The 21,788-nt window shown below is 46.6% G+C and overlaps 1 protein-coding gene across 1 annotated transcript in view; it reads left to right on the top strand.

The window, feature by feature from the left end:
- Positions 1 to 21,788, top strand: part of LOC144111246 (FGGY carbohydrate kinase domain-containing protein) — a 43,711-nt gene that overhangs the window by 6,911 nt on the left and 15,012 nt on the right. Inside the window, exons 2-7 of the mRNA XM_077644466.1 lie at positions 7,720 to 7,825; positions 11,030 to 11,181; positions 13,712 to 13,937; positions 16,043 to 16,171; positions 16,622 to 16,713; positions 19,414 to 19,521. Coding sequence (XP_077500592.1) covers positions 7,720 to 7,825; positions 11,030 to 11,181; positions 13,712 to 13,937; positions 16,043 to 16,171; positions 16,622 to 16,713; positions 19,414 to 19,521 — 813 coding nt within the window. The remainder of the gene's footprint in view (positions 1 to 7,719; positions 7,826 to 11,029; positions 11,182 to 13,711; positions 13,938 to 16,042; positions 16,172 to 16,621; positions 16,714 to 19,413; positions 19,522 to 21,788) is intronic.

Raw genomic sequence — 21,788 nt, 5'->3', positions numbered from 1 at the left:
TGTAAAGCTATTGCTTGTGTTTTCTTTGAGAAAGGAGCTTACGTTCATATAGTTTCTTTGTCTTTTTTGTCTGTGCATAGTGCACTAAAAACAGCATTTTCTTGATATCTGTCAATGGGTGCTTGATTTATGAGAGGCGCAGCCTTGTTATACCATCCATGTATATCTTCTGTCGCTTCACCTTAGACGCTGTTTAGTATCTAATGCTCATCCGAAATAAATTTGAAAGTAAAGAACGTTCGCCTCGGTAAGTTTTCAACTTTTTTATTAGGATCCTCGTGACATGGAAATATATGCCCGTCTTGTATCAGTGCTATTTTCCGCGTGAAAAAAAAATCCAGAAATACACTGAGAACAAAGGTTTACGCGCTGCTCATTTGTCTCCATTCTTCTCTTTCTGCAAGTAAAAAACGCTGTCTTGTTATACACAAGAGTGTCGACGTTGGCGTAAAGTTAAAAAAGAAAATACTCGCAGTTGAAAAAAATGTACCCTTTCAGGGCTTGCTTATTGCCTGCACAAGTACCAAGCTGCTCATTGCGACTTTGTTTGGCTTGTCCGCTCCGGGCATCGAGGCCGTATTTTGGCTCTCAGAAATTTGTTTGTTATAAGGGGAAGATATTTGAAAATTATTTGTTTTCTGGGTTCTGAGAATGTTTCTGAAAACATTTAGTAGTAGCTGTCTGCACTGGCTATTAGGCAGTGTAGTGTGTATGCTTTGCATTTTTTGACATTTGAAGGTTAAAATGGTCCAAGTTTTTTTCATTTGAAGCCTAATTTTGTGCACAGCGCTGCTTTTGAACGCCTGTAATTAAAATGATACTTATTATAATAGCCAGGAGGAATCTTCACTGGCAAGAAGTAACATTAAAAATATTTTCATATGAAATTATGACGAATTGTAGTTTCACATGACAGCTCATGCGCTGGTTAGTGCTAAAAATGGAAGGCTTACCAAATAAGCAATACATATGGATTTGGATTACAAAAATATACAAGAAAACAACCTGTCGCATTGCCGGCGGAATGTCGCAACTTTTTCAGGAGAACTTGTGACGGCCGACAAGACGTTGGATCTTTTGGCGTTGTAGTGGCATGCCTCTTCATGTTCGGTAGGAATGGCTTTTGCCTGCCGAGGCCAAGGCCGCGAGTTTGAACCCCGAACGGGGGGAAAGCAGGTGACACGCCCGTCGCCTGGTGACGTACGCTGCTCAGCTGCGTGACGCGTGTGCAGGGCCAGAATTACTTGCGCTGTAGCGCTGACAAGATTCACAGTCTTGATAATCTAAAGCTTATACAACTACTGTTAGCGGCGACCCGCAAATATCCAGCTACAATGAGGTGCCTAATCGCAAGTATCAAAAAGCAACTTAGATTGTACATAGCCAGTTTGATAATTAACACCGCTTAATTAACTGTTTTGTGATGACTGCCACCAGTGGCGGTACTACTCCAAATAAAACTGACTTCTAGTCCTGCTTTTAAATATCATTAAATCATTGGGGAAACGCGCTGTTCTTGTGCTGTCGGGGTGGTTTAGTTTGAAACGTACTGCTAGCTGAGATTAGCGTCATTTATAGGTAGCTTAGGCTGGTTTTGTTAACGCGTAAGAGTTAAGAACTGCCGGATATATGTGGATTCTGAAAACGCAGGGAGCCGCCAATCGAACAACGACATGTCGCATTGGCACAAAGCCGTGCTCTAAGCAAACAGCAGGTCCCTATCTTTCAACCGTTGCTCCCAAAATAACGTAACTTGAAACGCGCTGAGCCTTTCTGGCAGCCGCAGTGTGCCTGTGTTTAAAGCAGTGAGCTGGATTTTTGGCGGCAGGCGCTGCGTTGAGGCATGCTGTTGTGGACGCGTATACGTAGCAGTGTTATTTGGCCTTGTATTCGACTAATCACAGCGCACGCCATCTATTGTCTCCAATACTCATTTTACGTGCTTGAACAATATGGGAGTGAACGCAGAAGTCACGGCGTATGAGAACGCTGCGCGTTAATTTCGAGTAACTGGGGATCCTCAAGGTGCTTGTAAATCCCAGCGCACGCGGTGTTTGTTTGTTGGAATTTCACCTGTCCCGGATTACATTCGCTGGAGCCGGGATCAAATCAGCGATCTTGGGCAGAGCCCTCGAGCGCCCCAATCGAGGAGACACCGCTGTGGGTCGATTCCCTGATCGAGAGGGCCGATATTTGAGGTTACGCTCACAAACTATTACTTGCTGCTCCCGCTCAAGACGGCTTATACTGAGATGCTTTTTCGCAATGCTACCCATGCCGCGCCATTGCCAATTTCCGGCATGTGAATTTCACGCACTGGAGCCACAGCTGAACAAAAGTACTTGGCTCGTTCCTGCGCCAAGGTTTCGACAGGTGAGCTAGCGTTCGTCACGCTCCTGACAGAGGCGCGGACTTGTTTGAGCACTGGCAGAAAAGGGGGCGTCCCCACCTTTGTGCTATTCTTGTCCCTGCCTATGTTTTCATTTGCCAGCTTCTTGTCGACCGCGCAAGCAAGCACGAAGGGCCGACACCTTTCAGTCTTTCGATGTCTTCGCGGTTTGCATCTGTCAAGGGGATGCATGCTCAGCAGACTGTAAAAGCGGGCTAGAAAAAAAAAAGTTGAGAAACTCTCCTCTCCGACCTCCCCTCACTCCCTTTCCTCCCCTGTTTTATGTTTCTAACTGCATTCACAACTCGAAGTGACTACACACGCTTTTTGTTCTGGCTTGTTCAGGTTTTGCGTTTCTAACTGCATTCACAACCCGAAGTGACTACTAAACAATTTGACAGATTTGCCTGTCTGGTGGGGTTTGAAGACTTATAATAAACTGCACATCTCCAACCAAAATTTTAACTTTAACCCAACGTTTCGAAGCCGACTCGGCTCCGACAGCTGTGTCGCGAAAGGCGCGGGGGAGGGGGAGGGGGGTTTAGTCTGTTAGTCACGCTGGCGCACTGTAAGGTGGTGGTGAATGGCGACGTTTTTTTCGTTGAGTCGAAGAGCGAAGTCCCTGGGCATATACTGGGGGCAGGTTTCCTTTTGTGCGGTTGATATTGTTCGGGGTGGTTTGGATATGCCAGGATTCCAGAAGGAGCCTCTTGCGTTGGGTTAAAGTTAAAATTTTGGTTGGAGAAGTGACTGCACACGCTTTTTGTTCTGGCTTGTTCAGGTTGTTATCTACGCGTCCCTCATAGCCTGAGCCGCTTTGGTACATTAAACTGCCATAAGACTAAACTAAACAAGTTATTTACGTTGTGAATGAATGACGCAATAAACAATAACGAAGTTTAGCGGTCTTGTTGGAGAAGCTCGTTGGAGGCTCCCCCATATATTTTCTCACAGTGTGTACTGCATGTTTTGCAAGGTGTGGTCTGAAGCAATTCCACAGAAGGCAGTTAAGCACGTTTCATGGACTAACCACATTGTGTGACGTGTCCAGGAACGTTGTGATGACTGTAGTATGTGAACTGGCTTATAAGAAGACACGTACGGAACCCTTTGCTTTCGGCTCGGGCAGTGGTAAGAGTTATTCAGTGGCGAGGAAAAGTGGGTATCAAGGAAAGCAGGTTCTTTTTTTGCTTCTAGTATTTTTTGCCAGGGTAGTCCTGCAGCATTGGAAGGCTCAAGCAAAGGGTCCTTATCGCTCACTTGTCATCTATGTGTTCTTGCCCTCTGCCACAAACAATACTGCCCAGGCCGCGCCATTGCCAATTTAATAATAATAATAATAATAATAATAATAATAATAATAATAATAATAATAATAATAATAATAATAATAATAATAATTGGTTTTTTGTGGAAAGGAAATGACGCAGTATCTGTCTCATATATCGTTGGACACCTGAACCGCGCCGTAAGGGAAGGGATAAGGGAGGGAGTGAAAGAGGAAAGGAAGAAAAAGGTGCCGTAGTGGAGGGCTCCGGAATAATTTCGACCACCTGGGGATCTTTAACGTGCACTGACATCGCACAGCACACGGGCGCCTTAGCGTTTTTCCTCCATAAAAACGCAGGCGCCGCTGCGTTTTTATGGCCAATTTCCGGAATGTGAATTTCACGCAGTAGAACCACAGCTGTACAAATGGATTTGGCTCGTTGAGGAATCGGCGCGTCAGTGTGTTAGAACAGAGGAGCGTACGAAACATGATGGCGGGAAGCATGATTGATGAGCCGCTGTCTAAAGGGTCGGGTCGCACAGCGCCCACTTTGTTAGTTGCATCCTTTGGATGTTCACCGACATGACTGAAACAGGGGGGAGGGGGGGTGCAGCTGCGGTTTTTGGAAAGCCGCCAGCGAGCTCCTTTGAGTTTTATTCTCAGTTGATACATTTTCTAAAGGAGCTTGAAACACGCATTTTCGCCATTACAGTGTAGTAGCCTGCCCAAGTATAGTTATCAACTTGCAAATATCATGTTTAGACAGTTATATTCGTTTAAGGAGCTACCAGTGAGATCCCCGTGAGGGTCTTTCTATTTATTACGAAGATCCAAAGTGCGGACATCATTTGTGAACCTGCCAACAGGAAACATTGGACAGCTTAGCCCCTAACCAGGTTTGGAGGTTTTTAAAATAAACAAGCCCGTGTGGAGGTCAGGTCGCTTTGATCGTCTCTGCAAAGTATGAAAGCCATGTGCTCTGTAAGGCGGCGAAAACTCAAATCAGAGCCTGTTCACGCTCTCTTTCGACAAATCCAACCTCCTCATCCTCTACTGTGCCGCCACAGTTGAAGTTTCATTGCTATACCACAGCGAACTGCATTTAATTGGTCCATCATCTAGTCCACAGGCGAATGACGAAAGAGGTTTCGTCGTTGGTTAGCTGCTCTAGCTCTTTTTCGTTGAAGGTTTTGTTTTGGCACAGCAGAAAACAAATTGCCTTCGATTTACTTGGTTAAGCTCAATGCGATTTAGGTGCGCTAGAACGTTTGCCTTTATATACATTTATTTAGCTTCTTATAAGCATAAAATATCGAGTTGCACTCAAATGTTTTTGCAGTCGTTCATCGGCTTTCCTCGTGCGATAAGCCGTCCGAGCTACTCGTTGCGATTCGGGTCGCCGCTTCCTCTGTTCGGTGATCTCCGAAGCTGCTTTCACACGCTTCTCGACTGCGTGTTCCTCTGGCGACTTCATCATCGCGTCTCCATTTTCGCTGTTCTTCGCTTTTCTCGTCGTTCACCTGTTTCCGCATCCTGTTTAGCAAGGCTGTACTGTCTGTCGCCTCTCTGCTTCGGCTTGCCACCTCTCTGTATCCACTGTATCGATTCACCCACGTTGTCGTTCTCTTCTTTTGCGTGGCTGTTCATCTCGCCGTGCACTTCATTATAGGCTTCGGAATCTGTCGGAACACCGGTTTCATACATGATTTACCGTTTCCTGCACTGCAGGTCCTCACCACGAGCCGCTTGACTTATCACGTCCCCCTATCACTTGCTCCTCAAAAAGCAACAAGACAGAGCTGATGTTCTTATTAGAAAGGCAGCTACATCAGCACTCCGCCTACCACAGTCTGTCGGCACAAGTCACTTACTTGCAACGGGCACCCACAATATTGTCTCGGAACTACACGACGACCAATGAAGCAACCAGATACTTCGACTAATCCGCACAGAAACCGGCCAACTCCTCTTACGGACCTGCCCCCAACTATCAAATCATCCAGCCTAACATCCAGGGCCAACAGCCATCAAACCTCTATCTAGAAAAGTAAGTCTCGAGCTACACAGAGGCAGACGCCAGGCCCGAGCTGAATATTACACCAAACACTGCAGAGACAGACCAGACATCTACGTATATGCGGCTCAATGCGCCCTACGAGGCTATTATATCGCTGTAGCCGCTTACAAAAATGGCACCATCTGGGCCGCGGCCACCCTCCACGCCAGCAACCCTACGGTGGCTGAGGGCGCGGCCATCTCCTTGGCGCTCATACGCTCTACCCGAGATCTCAACAGCATAAAAATCTGCACCGACTCCCAAGCTGCCTGTGTACTGCCAATATCAACAAAGCATTATCAAATCAACGGCCCGATGCATTATTGCATCAGGGCACACGCTTACCGAAGAGATGATCCTCACGTGAGTTCCTGGACATGCCTCGATCCTCGGTAATCGGCCCGTTCATACTCAAGGCGAGAACTAACCCTCAGACTCCTGGAAGATGGGATACCCAAGCCTATGCAGGAAACCTCGCAGGCTCTATTCACATATCACCGATTCTCGTTGCAAACACAGCCGCTTTACACTCCACCAGCTCACCGTGCACTAGATTCAAAGTATAGTGCTGCCTGGCGGCAAGTGCAGACAAACTGCTGCATCTCACCTTACCTCCTTCATCGATACCACCCTACCTTAACTCTCAACTCTGCTCTTACTGCGCTCAACATGTGCTGGTGGGGAGGCCAAGACCACCCTCAAACACTACCTGTGGGAACGCCGGCAACCCATGGCATTGCCCTCATAGCCAACCCATCCCCCTCCTCGTTAGAGGTCTCTCTGCGTGTTGCCCAACTAATTGCCCATGGCAAGTGGACAGAGCTCTGCATGAAGCACAGGCCCGTGGACTCTTGGGCAAGTAGGAAGCGCATCCTTGAGTATCTTCTTTTAATGTTTGCTTTAAAATAGAGTTAGTACCACCACCAGTTACTCCGGGGACTTCATCCTCCGTCTCTTCTTACTGGCATCTGCCTGTGCAGGCACTGCGTTTTTTCGCTCTTCGTCTTCACACTCTCTCCCCACTCGGCTGCAGCTGTTCAAAAAATTTGCGGCTTTCTGCATGTTGCATAGACGGTCTGTCAACCGCCGGAGTGTAGCAAATTTCCCTAGAGGGCAGTCAGGTTCCCTTATATCTATTTTTCATTGGGCAGCAGCTTCGTTTCAGCAGCGGTGGCGGAAACATTTTTCGGAGAAGGCTAAGGGTGAATTTAACTTGATGGGATTTGGGCTGTCGTAACGCTGCATAAACGCTCGGTGCCAAGATAGTCAAAGCGAGGCATGCTTTTACCAAATCAACATTTGTTTGTTCGTTAGACCTTTCACACATCATTTTTAAACGTGCCTTTCTTGGCTCGGTTCGCCGAACCACACACTCTGCATACCTGTATTGTTCTCAGTTTCCCGGTGTTTTGGCCTGAAGAGATATTCTTTAGCGTGAATTCATGATGAAGTGTAGGTTCAGTTCCATCATTTGGCTGGTTATCTTTGTAGTGATGTTTTGCAGGCTATATCAGGTTCTTTATATGTGACCTGCCATTTTTCATTTCTGTTGTTTTAAATTATTATCTCGTGACACGTCTGGAGCTGATAGGTGGCATCAGCAGCGCAAGAAAATGTTTACGTAAATAGTTCTGTTCCGTATTGAAATGTAACTTGCGAGTGTACCTTGTGTCCTGTCCCTCTGTGTCCTCATGTACTTTGCTCTGGTCAAGAAGCCCTCAGCAACGAATAATTCACCAGCTCAAATGAGCGCTTTACTGGCAGAGATTCGGGGGTTGAGATTAGGTTAGGATATTTGCTGGTGTTCAGTGGGAGCGAATGACACAAAAAAGTGGTTAACGGGAAGTAAATAAGAAACGTCTTTGCCCTTCTGCGCATTGAATTTAGTTGGTGACGATGAACTGTCTTCGCCGTACTGGTACCACAGGGCCTGCTGTGGAACACTTTGATTCTAACAAGGTGAGAATAGCCATCGACGTAACATTTTGTTGGAACTCTTCCCAGGAGGTGTGCCGGGATGCAAAGGAGGTGCGGGGCATCGGCTTCGACGCCACCTGCTCACTTGTGATACTAGACGACAATGGCCGGCCACTCACCGTCAGCCCCAAAGGTGTCTATTGTGCTGTCAAATATGCGTTAATAATGTTATAGAAAAAAAGGATTTTTTTAATGGAAAGAATTCCGTGGACCTAAGGGTAATTCTGTATCGTCCTGGAAATTTTTTTTTGCACCATAGCTTTTTGGCACAAAATTGCGCTTACACTGTGCCTTAGGTGTGTAAGACAAGTTTCGGAAGTTGCATGAATTCAAGACCTGCATCAGATAAGCTAAAACCCCGAAAAATAACCGTCGCTTGGAGTTAGTACTTATGGTGATTGGCTGCTGACCCTAAAGACGCGGTTTGGATCACGGCCGCGGCCATCGAATTTCGATGGAGGTGAAATGCTAGAGGCCCGTCGGTGTGAGTAAACGCTAAAGAACCCCAGATGGTCGAGATTATCTGGATCCATCTACTGTGGTGTTCCTCATAGCCTGAGTCGCTTTGGAACGCTAAAACCCCAGAAATATCAAGTTGATAGTTGTCCTATTTTTACCTAAATTATTACAAATTTCATATTAAATCGTCGGACATACTTTGCCTGCTAAAGGGCTTGTATTGCTGCGAGTCAGACAACATGACATCATAGTGCATGCAGGACCTGATGGCAGTTTGTTCTTGAACACTTATTCTTCATTGTTGTTGAGCACATCACTTCATTTCATACTTCATTACCTTAAAGACCCGCAGTTTTGGGGTCTGTGGGTGAAGTCCCGGGTGGTTACAGGTACAAACATTGTGCAAAAAAATGGGTTGCTTTTTAACCATTGCTAAGCACAAAATATTGTGAGAAAGCTCATTTTCTTGCAGGTGGACACCACAGCCACGCACCTGAAAGCGTGATTGCGGTGTCCACTGACCCAGGGAGCCAGTTATACGCCTTTTCCTCAAAACCAACGGAGTAAAGGAAAGACGAATAATTGCCTAAATTTGTAGGCTGACTCCACCGCCTACTCACAGCGCGACTGAGGTGTCCACTGACCTAGTGAGCCAGTTGCACTTGATACGCAGAGGCTTCACACACATGCACAGACACACACCGCTGAAACCTGGGGAATGTGGCTAAAAATGCTTTCGCAGTAAAATATTATCGTTTAAGTATTGTTCATGGTTCGCGACGGCCTGAAGTCGCAAAGCTGCAAACCTCGTCATCATCATAAACATCCTCACTGCGCCCTCTGCAGGGCGAACACCTCTCCCATGTATCTCCAATTAACCCGGTCCTGTGCCAGCTGCGGCCATCGTATCTCCGCAAACTTCTTAATCTCATCCGCCCACCCAACTTTCTGCCTCCGTATACATAGTATATGACTTTGCGCTGCTGTTGACAGCCGTAGACTTCAAGGCACACGGTAGGTCGTAGGAGGAATCTGCTTACCCTGTTACGTCTGCTGTATGGCGCACAGTGCACAGCATGGACTGTCAACAGTCCTTTCTCGCAACAATGAGTCTTCACAGTAGTACGAAAACCGCATTTTCGAACGTATTCATCAAAAACCAAAGTGTCAGCTCTCAGAGGTGCGAATGGGCTTCTGTGGAATCGTAAGTTACTACAGGAAAAGGCGCTTACGGCAAGATAACCTGAAATTTCAGCGGCCGAACTCCTTCACTGCGTAGTCGAGCATTTTTAGCCGCAATAATTTATTCAGACATCTTTGAATATTAGCAGTCGCAAAGCTGTCCCTTATACACGCAGTTAACAAGACGTCTACACGGTGCCAGATCGAAGACAGCTAGCTGCCTCTGATGTTCTCAAAGTGAAATGCCGTCCTTTGAAACGTACCGTCTCTGAATTCTTTTCTACTCTGCGCGGATGCCACGAATTCCAGCAAGATTTCTTTCAATTCTTTTTCTTCTTTATTTCGCTGGTAGCCCGTTTTAGCTATCAGGGCACCCGAAGAAGAAACCAGCCATTTTTTTCCTGGCTCTCTTCTGTCTTTTTTTTTTATAGCAAGTAACTGCGTAAGCAATGTGTAGTGAAGGAGGGCTCCATAATGCGATAGTACCCCACTAACTGTTCGTTAGACTGCAGTTTACGATATCAGTTCACAAAAAATAATTGTAGTTTTTTTGCCCTTAACTCTCATTCCTCCGAAAGGATCGCGCCTTCTCATATAATTTTCATAGGTTGTGAGTAGCTCATTTTGAGCTACCTTTGCATTATATTAATTTCCTGAACAGTATTATACCAGGTGTTTCAGCGAATAATAATAATAATAATTGGTTTTGGGGGGAAAGGAAATGGCGCAGTATCTGTCTCATATATCGTTGGACACCTGAACCGCGAAGTGAATCAGAATTTTTATAAATAGGATTTTTGAGGTATAACGGCGGCTTTTGTGGCACAACAATACCTGTTTTGGCGGACATTAAATAAACAGGTGAACAAATTTAACAACTTAGTCGTTTCACTAATTTCTGGTAATTAACTTTTTAACTGTCACAGATAGGCAACTGGTTGCCATTGCAGACTTGTAGCAGGCCGTTAGTAATAGCCATCTCAGTTTTTGGAATTTCGAAAACGTGATTACTCTTGCCGCTGTGACTCGACAAAGTCTGGCTGAATCGTGTGAAAATATACATGCGCTTTGGAAAAGTCTGTATGCAAAGCGACCACTCCAGTACACGTAACATGTCGAAATATCCAAATTTTGTCGAGTCACTGCGCCGACGACGGTAATCGCTTTTTTGGAATTCTAAAAAGTGATATGGCTATTCCTAACGACCTGCTACAAGTCTGTAATTACAACTAGCAGCCTAACTGCGACCGGCTACAAGTCTCTAATTGCAGCTGGTTGCCTAACTGCGACCGGCTACAAGTCACTAATTGCAACTAGTAGCCTAACTGCTTTAGTTAAAAAGCTAATTATCCAAAATTAGTTAAGCGGCTAACTAGCTAACATTATTTGCATGTTTTTTTATGTCCGTCAACGCGGGTATTATTTTGCTGCAGAAGCCACCTTCACACCTGAAAAAGCCTATTTTAAGAAAAATTTCGTTTCACCTTCGCCGAAACACATGGTATATCGTTAGTCATTCACACAAGACACTGTGATGTGGTCATTCCCTGAACAATCTGCGTCATTCGCATGGAATAGTACTACACTGAGATCAAATAGTTGCCGCTCAGCGCCTGACGACTAATCTGTATACGCTATAACATCAATGCGTGCATCAGTAGCGGTTAGTTTTCGGAAAACGCCACTTCTCCCGCAGGTGAACCGGAGCAGAATGTGGTGCTGTGGATGGACCACCGCGCATTGTCGCAGGCCGAGGCCATCAGTGCCACGGGTCATTCCGTTCTACGTTTCGTTGGCGGAACCATGTCACCCGAAATGCAGCCACCCAAGCTACTCTGGCTCAAACAGGTTAGCGCGCTGTGATCATTGCCTGTTCGATTAATTTTATGTTCCACGTATACCTCAGAAGCAACGTATTTTAAGGCGACGGCCTTTCTTGGCTCATCAGCGTGCGCAAGACCTGTCCACAGGAAACGTGTGCAAGGCGTGTCCGCTCCAACTGTCAGTCGAACGAAGTGCAAAAAATAACAATAAAAAATAACAATAAATAGGAAACAAGAAACGAAAAAGTAAAAAATAAAGTAAAAACACAAAAACGAAAAGTAAAAATTGAAAATAAAATAGAAAATAAGGAGATAAGAAATAACCAGAACATGATATAAATATATAAACCTAAAGGAAATAATAAAAATAAAATTGGAGGGAGAAAGGAAAGAAAGGGAAAGGCTTTCTCATTTCCGCTCATAAGCAAACTGAAGTGAAAATGAATATTGTTCAACATGTGATCCCCGTAGCTTTCCTTGGTACACAACGATGCGGCGTGGTTTGGCGAGGAATTTTTTTGGTGAACATAGCAACGACGTTTTTAAAAACGTCTGGGCATGGTAACCTTCGCTCATGAAGCAGTGCTCAAACACGTCTGAAGCGGACTCTTGGTGTACTACATAGCGAACGTGACTGGGCTGCTTAACTTTCGTACCGTCGAAGCGCGTATACTCATAACTACGCTTGATAGCAGTAAAAGTCATGTCACGTGGATTGACAATGGCTTAGGTCAGGGTCTGTCTGTCTGTTGCTGCCAGGAAGAAAGAAAAGGAAAGTGCACAGGCCTGCTCACTGGCCCAAGCCGAGCCACAATCGCTACCACGTGCAGATAGAAGGAGAGTTGAAAGATGGGATAGAAAGACAGGATAGTAAAGACGCGCTAAAGACAAGGCCGATCCCGGAGGTAGTACAATACCGGGCCAACCGGTGGCGGGAGTGAAGCAACCTTCAAACTCTCCGCCACATTTCCAAAAATAAGTCCAACTTGGACCCACAACAGATACTCTACGGGTCCGGACAATCGCTTAGTTCAGGGATAAAGCTGCTTGAAGTCTTTCGAAACGGGCACTCTTAAATGGACTGAGAACACGCTACTCGATCATCCGTGCACTCAACAATGGTTTTCGTTTTTTATTTTTGGCTTTAATGGCCGCGCTACACTGACTATTAATGACAACGCCAACAAGCCAGTAGTTCACTTTTGGCTAACCTAGCCCAATGCGGAGGATGTAGTAAACATTGGCTATAAATACAATACGTGGCGTTATAAAACATTCTGTATTAGCCGCTCATACGAAATTTTGGGGCAAACTGAGCCCGTATTATATTGTGTACTGCGTAATCGTGTGCGCGCCTGCCGTGAGAAAGCGAGCGTGTTAGGTGATATGCCCACTGGAAGCCCGCGCGCTGGGGCGTCTCTCTTGTGCGTGTGTCTGGTATTGTGGCCATAGGACATCATAAACTCCTGTGCTCGTGAGAGGCCCTCTGGCGCTCCCGCTCCCTCATTCAGTTACGGGCAGGGACACTTTCTTTTTCGTTCTTTTTATTGTCCGACAATAGTTTTTGTCCCTCGGTCAGCATGCAGCAGCACGAAGCCGCCAATAAACACGGTGCACTCTGCACGCTGCTCGGTGCGTCTTCTTCGTTTCGGCGATATCCGTCCAAACACGTATAACATTTCCGTACAAGATTCACGCATCTTTTTTGTCTGCTGGTCATATCTTTTCCTCATATGCTCGACATGGTTTTTGTATAGCATGTACGACATCATGCGTAGCCCGTATGAATTCGGAGTTTGCTGTATGGGTTGCCGCGTACTACGTATGGATTCCGTACGTTCTACATGGCTTATGAACCTAAGCAAAGGGGCAGCGCCAAAGCATGCAACCGCAGACGAAGAAAAGACAAGCGCTGACTCTCAAAAATTTTATTGAATGAAGGCACACCTTAAATAAGGCGAGGAACAGAGGTGAAGAGGAGGAGAACGAACAATCGTGAAAGATAACAGCAAGCCCACAATGTCACAGTGGATTTGGGGTAAGTTTAGGTTCACTTATTCAGGAGGAAGAGTCAAACAGACGTTACTCATCTGCAAAAAAAGTTACACTAGCCCAGCTATACGCAGGCATGATAACTTTCTTTAACAGCAAGCCTTTTCCCGTCAAAACATTCCTGTATCCAGCAATTAACCGCCTGTGTCTTGGCCACTCCCCCGCAGTGGTTATGTGCCAGCAATTTCTGAGGCCTACCCACCTACCTACCCAAGCAAGCAACCATGCATAAAAACCTCAAACGTTAGCTGCTTTGAAAAAGTCGACTTCCGCTGCAAAGAGTGATAATGGGGAGTGCTGATGTAAGTGTCGCCATATCTCTTAATATAGTATGCTTCCAGGCTAACACGCGCAGTCTTGTCGGCACTATTACCTAGAATCCTACATGGCTTATATATGAACCAAAGAGAAAACATGGGTTATTATGGGATTCGTCGTGTAGAACGTTTCGTTGAAATCTACGTACTCACTACAGCGTCTCTTGCTTCGAAACACCGTCGCAGAACATGTCCTCGACGTGGGAGCGAATGGGACTCGCCCTGGACCTGCCCGACTTTCTGACGTGGCGAGCCACAGGCTGTGCATCGCGTTCCCTCTGCTCGGCCGTGTGCAAGTGGACCTACCAGGCGGGCTCGGCGCCCGGATCGGACATGGAGCCCGGGTGGCAGGAGTCCTTCTGGATTCGCATCGGTCTTGAGGACCTGACACGAGACGGCTACCGGATCATAGGTGAGCTGCTGATAAGCTTTGACTTTGTCTCAAAGTACTTGACGGAACTCTGCCGGAACGCCGTCCGGCGAGGCTAGGCAAACTAAAGTAGCGATTTCGTTACTATAGACTATTCCAGGTTTTGCAGAGGGCGCAGGCGGTCTGGAAACGTGAGGCCAGTTAAAGAAAGTTATGCCTGCATATAGCTGGGCTAGTGTAACTATTTCTTGCAGATGAGTAACACCTGTTTGACTCTTCCTTCTTAATAAGTGAACCTAAACTTACCTCAAATTAATTGTGACGTTCATATTTTATTATATGTACTTATTTTCACAAAATTCAGCTTTTCATGAAGCTGTGGCGAGAATCACGAGAAAGAAAGACTGTAAACACAACAGTACAATGTACTGAACCATTACAGCATGCTAGAAATATTTTGAGCTGAGTTCAAGCTAGCATGTATATTTTAGAAATTCTAGTTCTTCGGTGGCTGATTTCCTGAGAACTCAGCTACCAGCTCCCACCCTTCTCAGTTGGACTGACTTTCCAGAAAGCGTTATGAAAGCTGCCAGGAAACCGCTGTTCAATCATAACAGGTTAATTGTTATCCTTAGCTCTAAGAAAAGAGGGGAGTGCAGAGAGCACTAAATTATACTCTTTCAAGAACATTCCAGAATGTTGGTAGTCAGACGGAGAGATGCGATGAGCAAGTTAGTCCGGATAGGCTACCCTGTGGCTCGCACGAGACAGCGGCCATTGGAGAGCCCTCTTTGTTGCGATGCAGTAGACACTAGAGTCAATAAATTTAGTGACTCTAGTAGACACCATCCGCCTGATGTGTCTACCGGGTGTTCTTTCTCCCACAGGCGAGGTGCGTCGCTGTACAATTGGCGTGATTTTTACCGCTGATAAAAAGCGTAACTGTTAAATCCAACGCATAGGACTGGTGTTGTTATTTTGATTATTTAAGATAAAAGCGGTGAGATTTTTGCTATGCGGGATCTTTTCTGCGCAGTGACGACGCTGTTGTTTCACTGGCACATTTAGAATATAACTAAGGAACTACCGTGATCAGCAGCTGTGGCAAAACTGCCAAAGGCTTACTAGAACGAACTCACCGTTACGAAGCGATCATGTTCCAAAATCACAGGGATGCAACTGCATCACAGTGATTTGAGCCTATTTTTCTGTTACATATCGCGTTAGAAAACGCAAACATTTGCTTTTCGGCAGAATATTTGCTTTTAAAATGCAAGAACTTTACAAAAGATTCGGACGTGAGAAAGCCTAGTTTATTGTTCTGTGACAGCCTAAATTGTTGGGAAATCCATTAAAAAAAACATTGATGTCCCCGGTAAACTTGTGGCGGCCGCTTCTCATTGAGAGGCTGGGCGTAATTCCTGAATGGCGCCAAAAGACTTACATGACACCAAGAGTGTTACACGCGTGCATGCTATGACATGCAGGTGGCAACTGAAGTAAACTGAACATGATCGTATATTAAATGGGCTGTTGAGGAAGATTATGGATTACATCTAGCGTGGTGTGAGCATTTTCATCATCATCATCATCAGCCTTACTACACCCACTGCAGGGCAAAGGCCTCTCCCATGTCTTTCCAATTAATCCTGTCCTTTGCCAGATGCGCTCACCCTATGCCTGCAAACTTCCTATTCTCATCCGCCCATCTAACCTCCTGCCACACTATGCTACGCTTGCCTTCTCTTAGAATCCACTCCGTTATCCTTAAGGAACAGCGGTTATCTTGCGTTCGCAGTATATGCCCTGCCCTCTAAACCATTTCTTCCCCTTGATTTCGACTAGGATTTCATTAACACGCGTTGGTTCCCTCATCCACTCGACCTCAGCGTTTTAGGGCTGCGTTAATGTGCTTGTACGCGGCGGCTTCGAATTTCGAATAGGCTGGATGCAAATGTATAGATATTATGAGATAGCATTCCACTCACTTGTGACGCATTTCACGCAAAGGATTCATCGTTTTGTGGTGCTGGTGCCAACCAAGATCAGACGCCGTCATCCTGTAAACGATACCCGGAAACGGGTTAACAACTTGAGCTTATGCGGCAGAGCTGGAGGCAAAAAAAAAAAACGATCCCTCTGCGCAGGTCAGGAGTTCTGGCCCCCAGGTGCTCCCTGCGGTCGTGGATTAAACATGGAGGCCGGACTGCAGCTTGGACTGAAAAAAGGCACTCCTGTCGCCACCTCCATCATAGATGCTCACGCCGGAGGGTTGGGTACGTACACTCCGAAAAACAAGTGTAGTTTTCCCCTCTCTTCAGTTTGTACCGTTATAGATTGCTTACCATCATATAGCGGTTATTTTCTCCTGGTTATCTGAGACCCTAGCTTGGGCATAATTTATTAACTTCTTCCTACTTGCAGAAGGCCCGCTACCCCCCATAGTTTGCGCTGCTGAATAAGAAAATCTCTTTCTTGGACGCTTAAATTACGGGAACTGAAAAAACGATCCTGTACTGACGTAGAAAGAGTGCGCGCACTGACATCAGTATTTGCTATAAGACATGAGAAGCCCTTAGAAGTGACGCCACAATAATTACTTATAAATGGTGCACTGGAATATTGCGAATGCGGCTTTTCCCGGTACATCAGTGCACGTATCCGTGTCAGCCGCGCAATTAAACATGTGGGATCCGTTCAGATGAGTTTTGCTTTCCTTTATACAGGCCTGCTTGGCTGCGAGGCAGAAGGCGAATTCGCCAAGTCGTTTTCCCGCCGCTTGGCTATCATTGCTGGTACATCGAGCTGCCACATGCTGGTGAGTCCGTTCTGCCTTATCCATGCAAGAGAGCATTCTCTTGGGCTGCTTCGCAGTGTCTTTTTCCCCAAATTACCTTGCCTCAGCTTTCCTAATAGCGTTTCGACGTTAAAGCTGCGCAGACAGCCAACAGAGAGGATCATCATCATCATCATCATCATCATCACCACCACCACCACCACCACCACAACTACCACCTGCCTAATTACGCCCACAGCAGGGCAAAGGCCTCTCCCATGTCTCTCCAATTAACCCTGTCTTTTGCCAGCTGCGCCCACCTTATGCTTGAACACTTCTTAACTTCATCCGCCCACCTGACCTTCTGCCGCCACCTGCTACGTTTACCTTCCCTTGGAATCCAGTCCTTAAGGACCCCTTAAGGACCAGCGGTTATCTTGCGTTCGCATTACGTGCCCTGGCCAAGCCCATTTCTTTCTATTGATTGTGGGAAAAAGAGCACTTGTCCCACATTCGACAATGTCCTCGGCCTCAACTGGGAAGCTAAATTTTGAGAGCAAACGGTTCACATTCTTCTGCGTAATGCATATAAACACTAATATGCATAGTGGGGCTCGACTCCTGGCCCGAAAGGCACGTGTTCGATCCTGGCCGCGGCGGTCGCATTCGATGGAGGCGAAATTCTAGAGGCCCGTGTGCTGTGTGATGTCAGTGCACGTTAAAGTACCCCAGGTGGTCGAAATTACCGGAACCCTTCACTAAGGCGCCACTCATAGCCTGAGTCGTTTTGGGATGCCAACGCCGCCATGAACCATAAACTAATAAACGTAGCTCGTGGCACAAATATACTTTTAGAAAATATCTCCTCTGAATTAGGGTATCAGGAGCTATTCGGTACAGAAGAACAGCTAGCTTTAACTCCAAGTGGAAGGAGCTATGTGAAAGGGCAGAAGAAATAGCACACTATGTGGATGTTAGTGTCGCGACGGTGCACCTGGGTTATGAGGGACGCTGTAGTGGAGGACTCGGAATTAGTTTCGACCACCTTGGGTTCTTTCACGTACACTCTCGCGTACTTCACAATGGCGGTTTTGCGTCGCCTCCGTAAAAAAGCGCTGCACCACAGGCCTACTTATCAGGCGCCTGTTGAGCAGACTATCGGGGACTTGGCATCATTGCCTGAGCCAAACAATCTTACAGACTATTCCTCAAAACAGGGCGAAGTTTTTGAAAGCGCCGGGTTGGAGATGCCCTATTGATGTACGCGTACTTTTCGAAAAAGCTAGATTGAACTCTTTACCGTGCGACGAAAGTGCACGTACGGCCGAAATCTGCGTTTCGCGTTGTAATTTACCGGCGAGCCCAGCAGGTGAAGCGATATCTTCAGGAACTAGGCAAAGAATGCTGAAGAAGGTTCTGCTCACTTCTAACTTGGGGAAGTCGCGTTGTGGGAGGCAGTCAACTGTGTGAAGTATTCAGTTATCTTACCACAGAAACGCGTTTTTCTTGCTAACTCTCTATCGCACTATAACCGATGCGTCCTGAACATTTCTGTAACTCTGGTTGTATGATCAGCCAATTGTCGGAGCTCTTAATTTGGACAGGCGAGCACCGTCATCTTTTGAATACCACCTGGACTTCCCATCCGCGACGCAGGGACTGGACGCTGTTCTTTCAGATATTAAGCTTTCGCATGCACCTGACCCAATAGAATTATGGTCAGAGCATGTGCTGCCCAGATTACAACGCGGAGAGGTGTGTCCTACTCGCGTCCCTCAAGAGGGCAGGAGTGCCGCACCGTTTTCTTCGACACATTATGCACCCGCGCGGAAACCGGGCATATAGAAAGCAGTCTTCCGCCTTTTTCTACAATGACCTTCAAGACACTGATCTGGATTCAGAATGTTGACAGTAGCAAATGCTGGCTACTGTTATTCGTATATGAAGAGTGGTTTGCAGGTACCGTTGTCAGCCGGTTCAAGATTACGAAGGGAACTTATGACTACTTACGTGGTTTGAAAGCAAAAGTGTTAATTTTTTAAATGTGTATTTTTGCTTTCTTTGGAGTGACACACCTAACTATTAGCACACAGTCGTAAGACAACACCCACACTGTATGTTCTCTACTAATCGCCAGCAAGCAACGCGGTTTTGCGGCCTATGGGTTGCGTGCTCGCCTCTCAGTCTGAATGTCCTTGGTCAGTTCCCCGCACTTGCGGAAGAGGCTTTTAACACGATAGCGTTAAAGGCCTCGTTCACCTGAATATCTGGTGTCGGCGTTGTCGGCGTCGGCGGTGCGAGCGAAAAATCACGAGCATGACTCTGGGAGGTGGGTCCCCAGAGATCAACATAGGAGGCAAGTGATGCACCTAGGTCATTTGACTTTGCACCGTCATCACAAGCTGCCAACTGGATAGTGAGCAAACTGCCCACCGTGGCAGGTGGCTGTTAAATTGGATGTTTTTTGCTCGCAAAAGGTCCGCACGAAGCCCACCGCTGGGAGCACCTGCCAACGCAGGGTAGTGGCGTATCGCTTAAACGGTGTACCACTGCTTCAGGAGGGTATGAGGACTCCCAGGGGATGCATGAATGTAAAGTAGAGAATGGCCTTCTGAATATATGGGAATTGACCCATTACGCTATCGCGTCATACACACACGGCGGAACAGAAGTGTCTCGTAAATTTTTTTTCTCGGTTTTTCTATTCGTTAGCTGAACTGATGCTTTCATGCATACGCGCAGGCGAACGAGAACTGCATCTTCACGCCAGGCGTGTGGGGCCCATACTTCTCAGCCATGGTTCCAGGCATGTGGTTGAGTGAAGCTGGACAAAGCTCTGCGGGGTCGTTGGTGAGTATACACATAGTCTATACGCTTGGCGCTGTACGGCTGCAGCCACAGATGCACGTAGTGGTTTCCACTTGCACTGAAAAAACCCTTTTCGTATGCGACTGAACATTGACCATGTTGCTGAAAGTGATGGTATAAACTTAAAGAAGGGAATTGCGCTAAAAAAGACATGGACGAGAAAAGACAAGGACGGGCGCAAACTCGCGACTGATTTTATTCAGAAAGAACACAAATATATATATACCTAGATTCTTATCCAATCATTGCCTAAGCGCACATGCCAGGAATGTTTTCTCTTTCTTATACAAATTGATACTTTTAGCGCAATTCCCTTCTTTAAGTGTGTATGACCGACTCGCCCAACAACGTGCACTCCTGATGGTATAATATTGATATGAGGTGGTAAGCGAAGGGACAGGACGACATGATTTCAGATTAAAATATGATTTTAGGCTGAGGGCCTAGCGGCAGCGCTCCGTCCCGCGCAACTGCCTTCTTCGTCTCTGTAACATTATCCAGGTCCTCCGAGCGGTCGTGCCGATTGATTGCGTGAATTCTCAATGGTGATGTGACGATGACCATGGCCAGAAAAGATAGAAGAAGATGAAAGGCTTGCCACCAAAATAAACGAGATGATCTGGTGGACGTTTGCCCCCGGAGTTTCGGGTCCAGCAGTCGGTCGACCGCAGCCGAAGGTCAAGGGTTAAGGAATCGCCGGACAGCTTGGGCAGGGGTGCTGTATTGGTTCGGGTCGTCGTCGGGTCATATTACGTCTGGTCCTGGTCGTCATGTCTTGTGGTCAGGGCTGGGGACGGGGCGGGGGAAAGCGCCTGGTCGGTTCTGGTCAGGTCGAGCTGGGGTTGATGAGCCGGGCGGCGGAGTCCAGGTCCCCTCGGCCGACGACGAAGGCGAGCAGAAGGCGGCGATGCTCCAGGGACCAGGATGACGATATGTACTCTGTACATCACACCAAATGATACGAGGTGGCAAACCAAGGAACAGGACGACATGATGTCAGATGAAAATATGATTTTATGGCCCAGGGTAAGTAGGTAGGTAGGTAGACCTCGAACAATGCTGGCACATACCCACTGCGGGGAGTCACGTTCACTTTACTTTTTTTGTTAACCGGCGCAGTATAAGTCTCTTGGCTACTGCTGACAGCCGCAACAGTTACTGCGCTGATGTCACGGTTAGTGACACAAATCACCTCTTCCGGACGTCAATCTACCTCCAGCGATTCCCTTCAGGGATGGCAATCTACGGGAGCAGCTGGAGAGGGTGTTTTTAGCTTTAATTGTTAGGAAGACAAGTTGAAAACGTTTTATTGAAGTAAATCTTTATAGTATCCCAGTATGTATACTTTAATTTGTTGGCTGATTTCAACGACTACTTTTATAGTTAATGTCGATAGCATTTGAAGACTGCAGCTTAAATTACCCGCGGAAATTCTGTGAACGTAGACATGGTCGCTGTTAGTTTGACGAGTTGATGCTGTCCTATCCGCTTGTCACTGGCAGTCTTTAAGATACGGGAGTGCCAGTTTTACAGCACATTGGTCCGTTTTCTTACTCCTCATGCTGTGCGCAATCAGCAAGTGTGACACGGTGGAATTTATGGTTGATACTATGCATTGCTTGTGTTTGGCGCATCATAGCCTCAGTAGTTTTTGCGCCATTAATATCAATATAACTAACTAACTATGCATTACATTAGTGCAAACCAGTGAACAAGAATATAAATGGAACGGCACGTACATACTTGCCTATGTGTGCCATTCTGTTAAAGGGGCGCTGAAACACCTTCCGAGGAGAGCCCATCAACTCGCTCAGTCACCGCATTGTGTTGTCATGAACTCCTGAGCTAAATAATACACTTCTACACGCAGCAAAGAACCCACAATTACGCGCTAAAGTGGGCGAGACGTCAGACAGCTACGTTGGTCAAAGCCAATTAGGCCGCTCATCTCCGGTGGGACAGGAAGTTCTGCCCCCGGATATGGGACGGCGGGGGAGGGCGGACTTTCCAGCGTGCAAAAAGTGACGAGAGGAGAGGGAAAGGCGCGAATACGCTGAAATTCAAATTTTGACTACACATAACTCAGATTGTACAAAGCGCATTAAAAAAAATTATTGCTGGACAATATTTGTGAAGCGGCGTGCTTTAATATCCCAGGCATGCCACAACTTTATTACAGCCCCTTTCAGAGCGCATTTAATTGTCCAGTAAGGGTTTTAAAGCGCAGCTCTCATGTGCCCGTTCATTGC

The sequence above is a fragment of the Amblyomma americanum genome, chromosome 11 (genome assembly GCF_052857255.1).
Source record: "Amblyomma americanum isolate KBUSLIRL-KWMA chromosome 11, ASM5285725v1, whole genome shotgun sequence".
Taxonomy (NCBI): Eukaryota; Metazoa; Arthropoda; class Arachnida; order Ixodida; family Ixodidae; genus Amblyomma; species Amblyomma americanum.
This window is presented reverse-complemented; position numbering and strand designations above follow the sequence as displayed.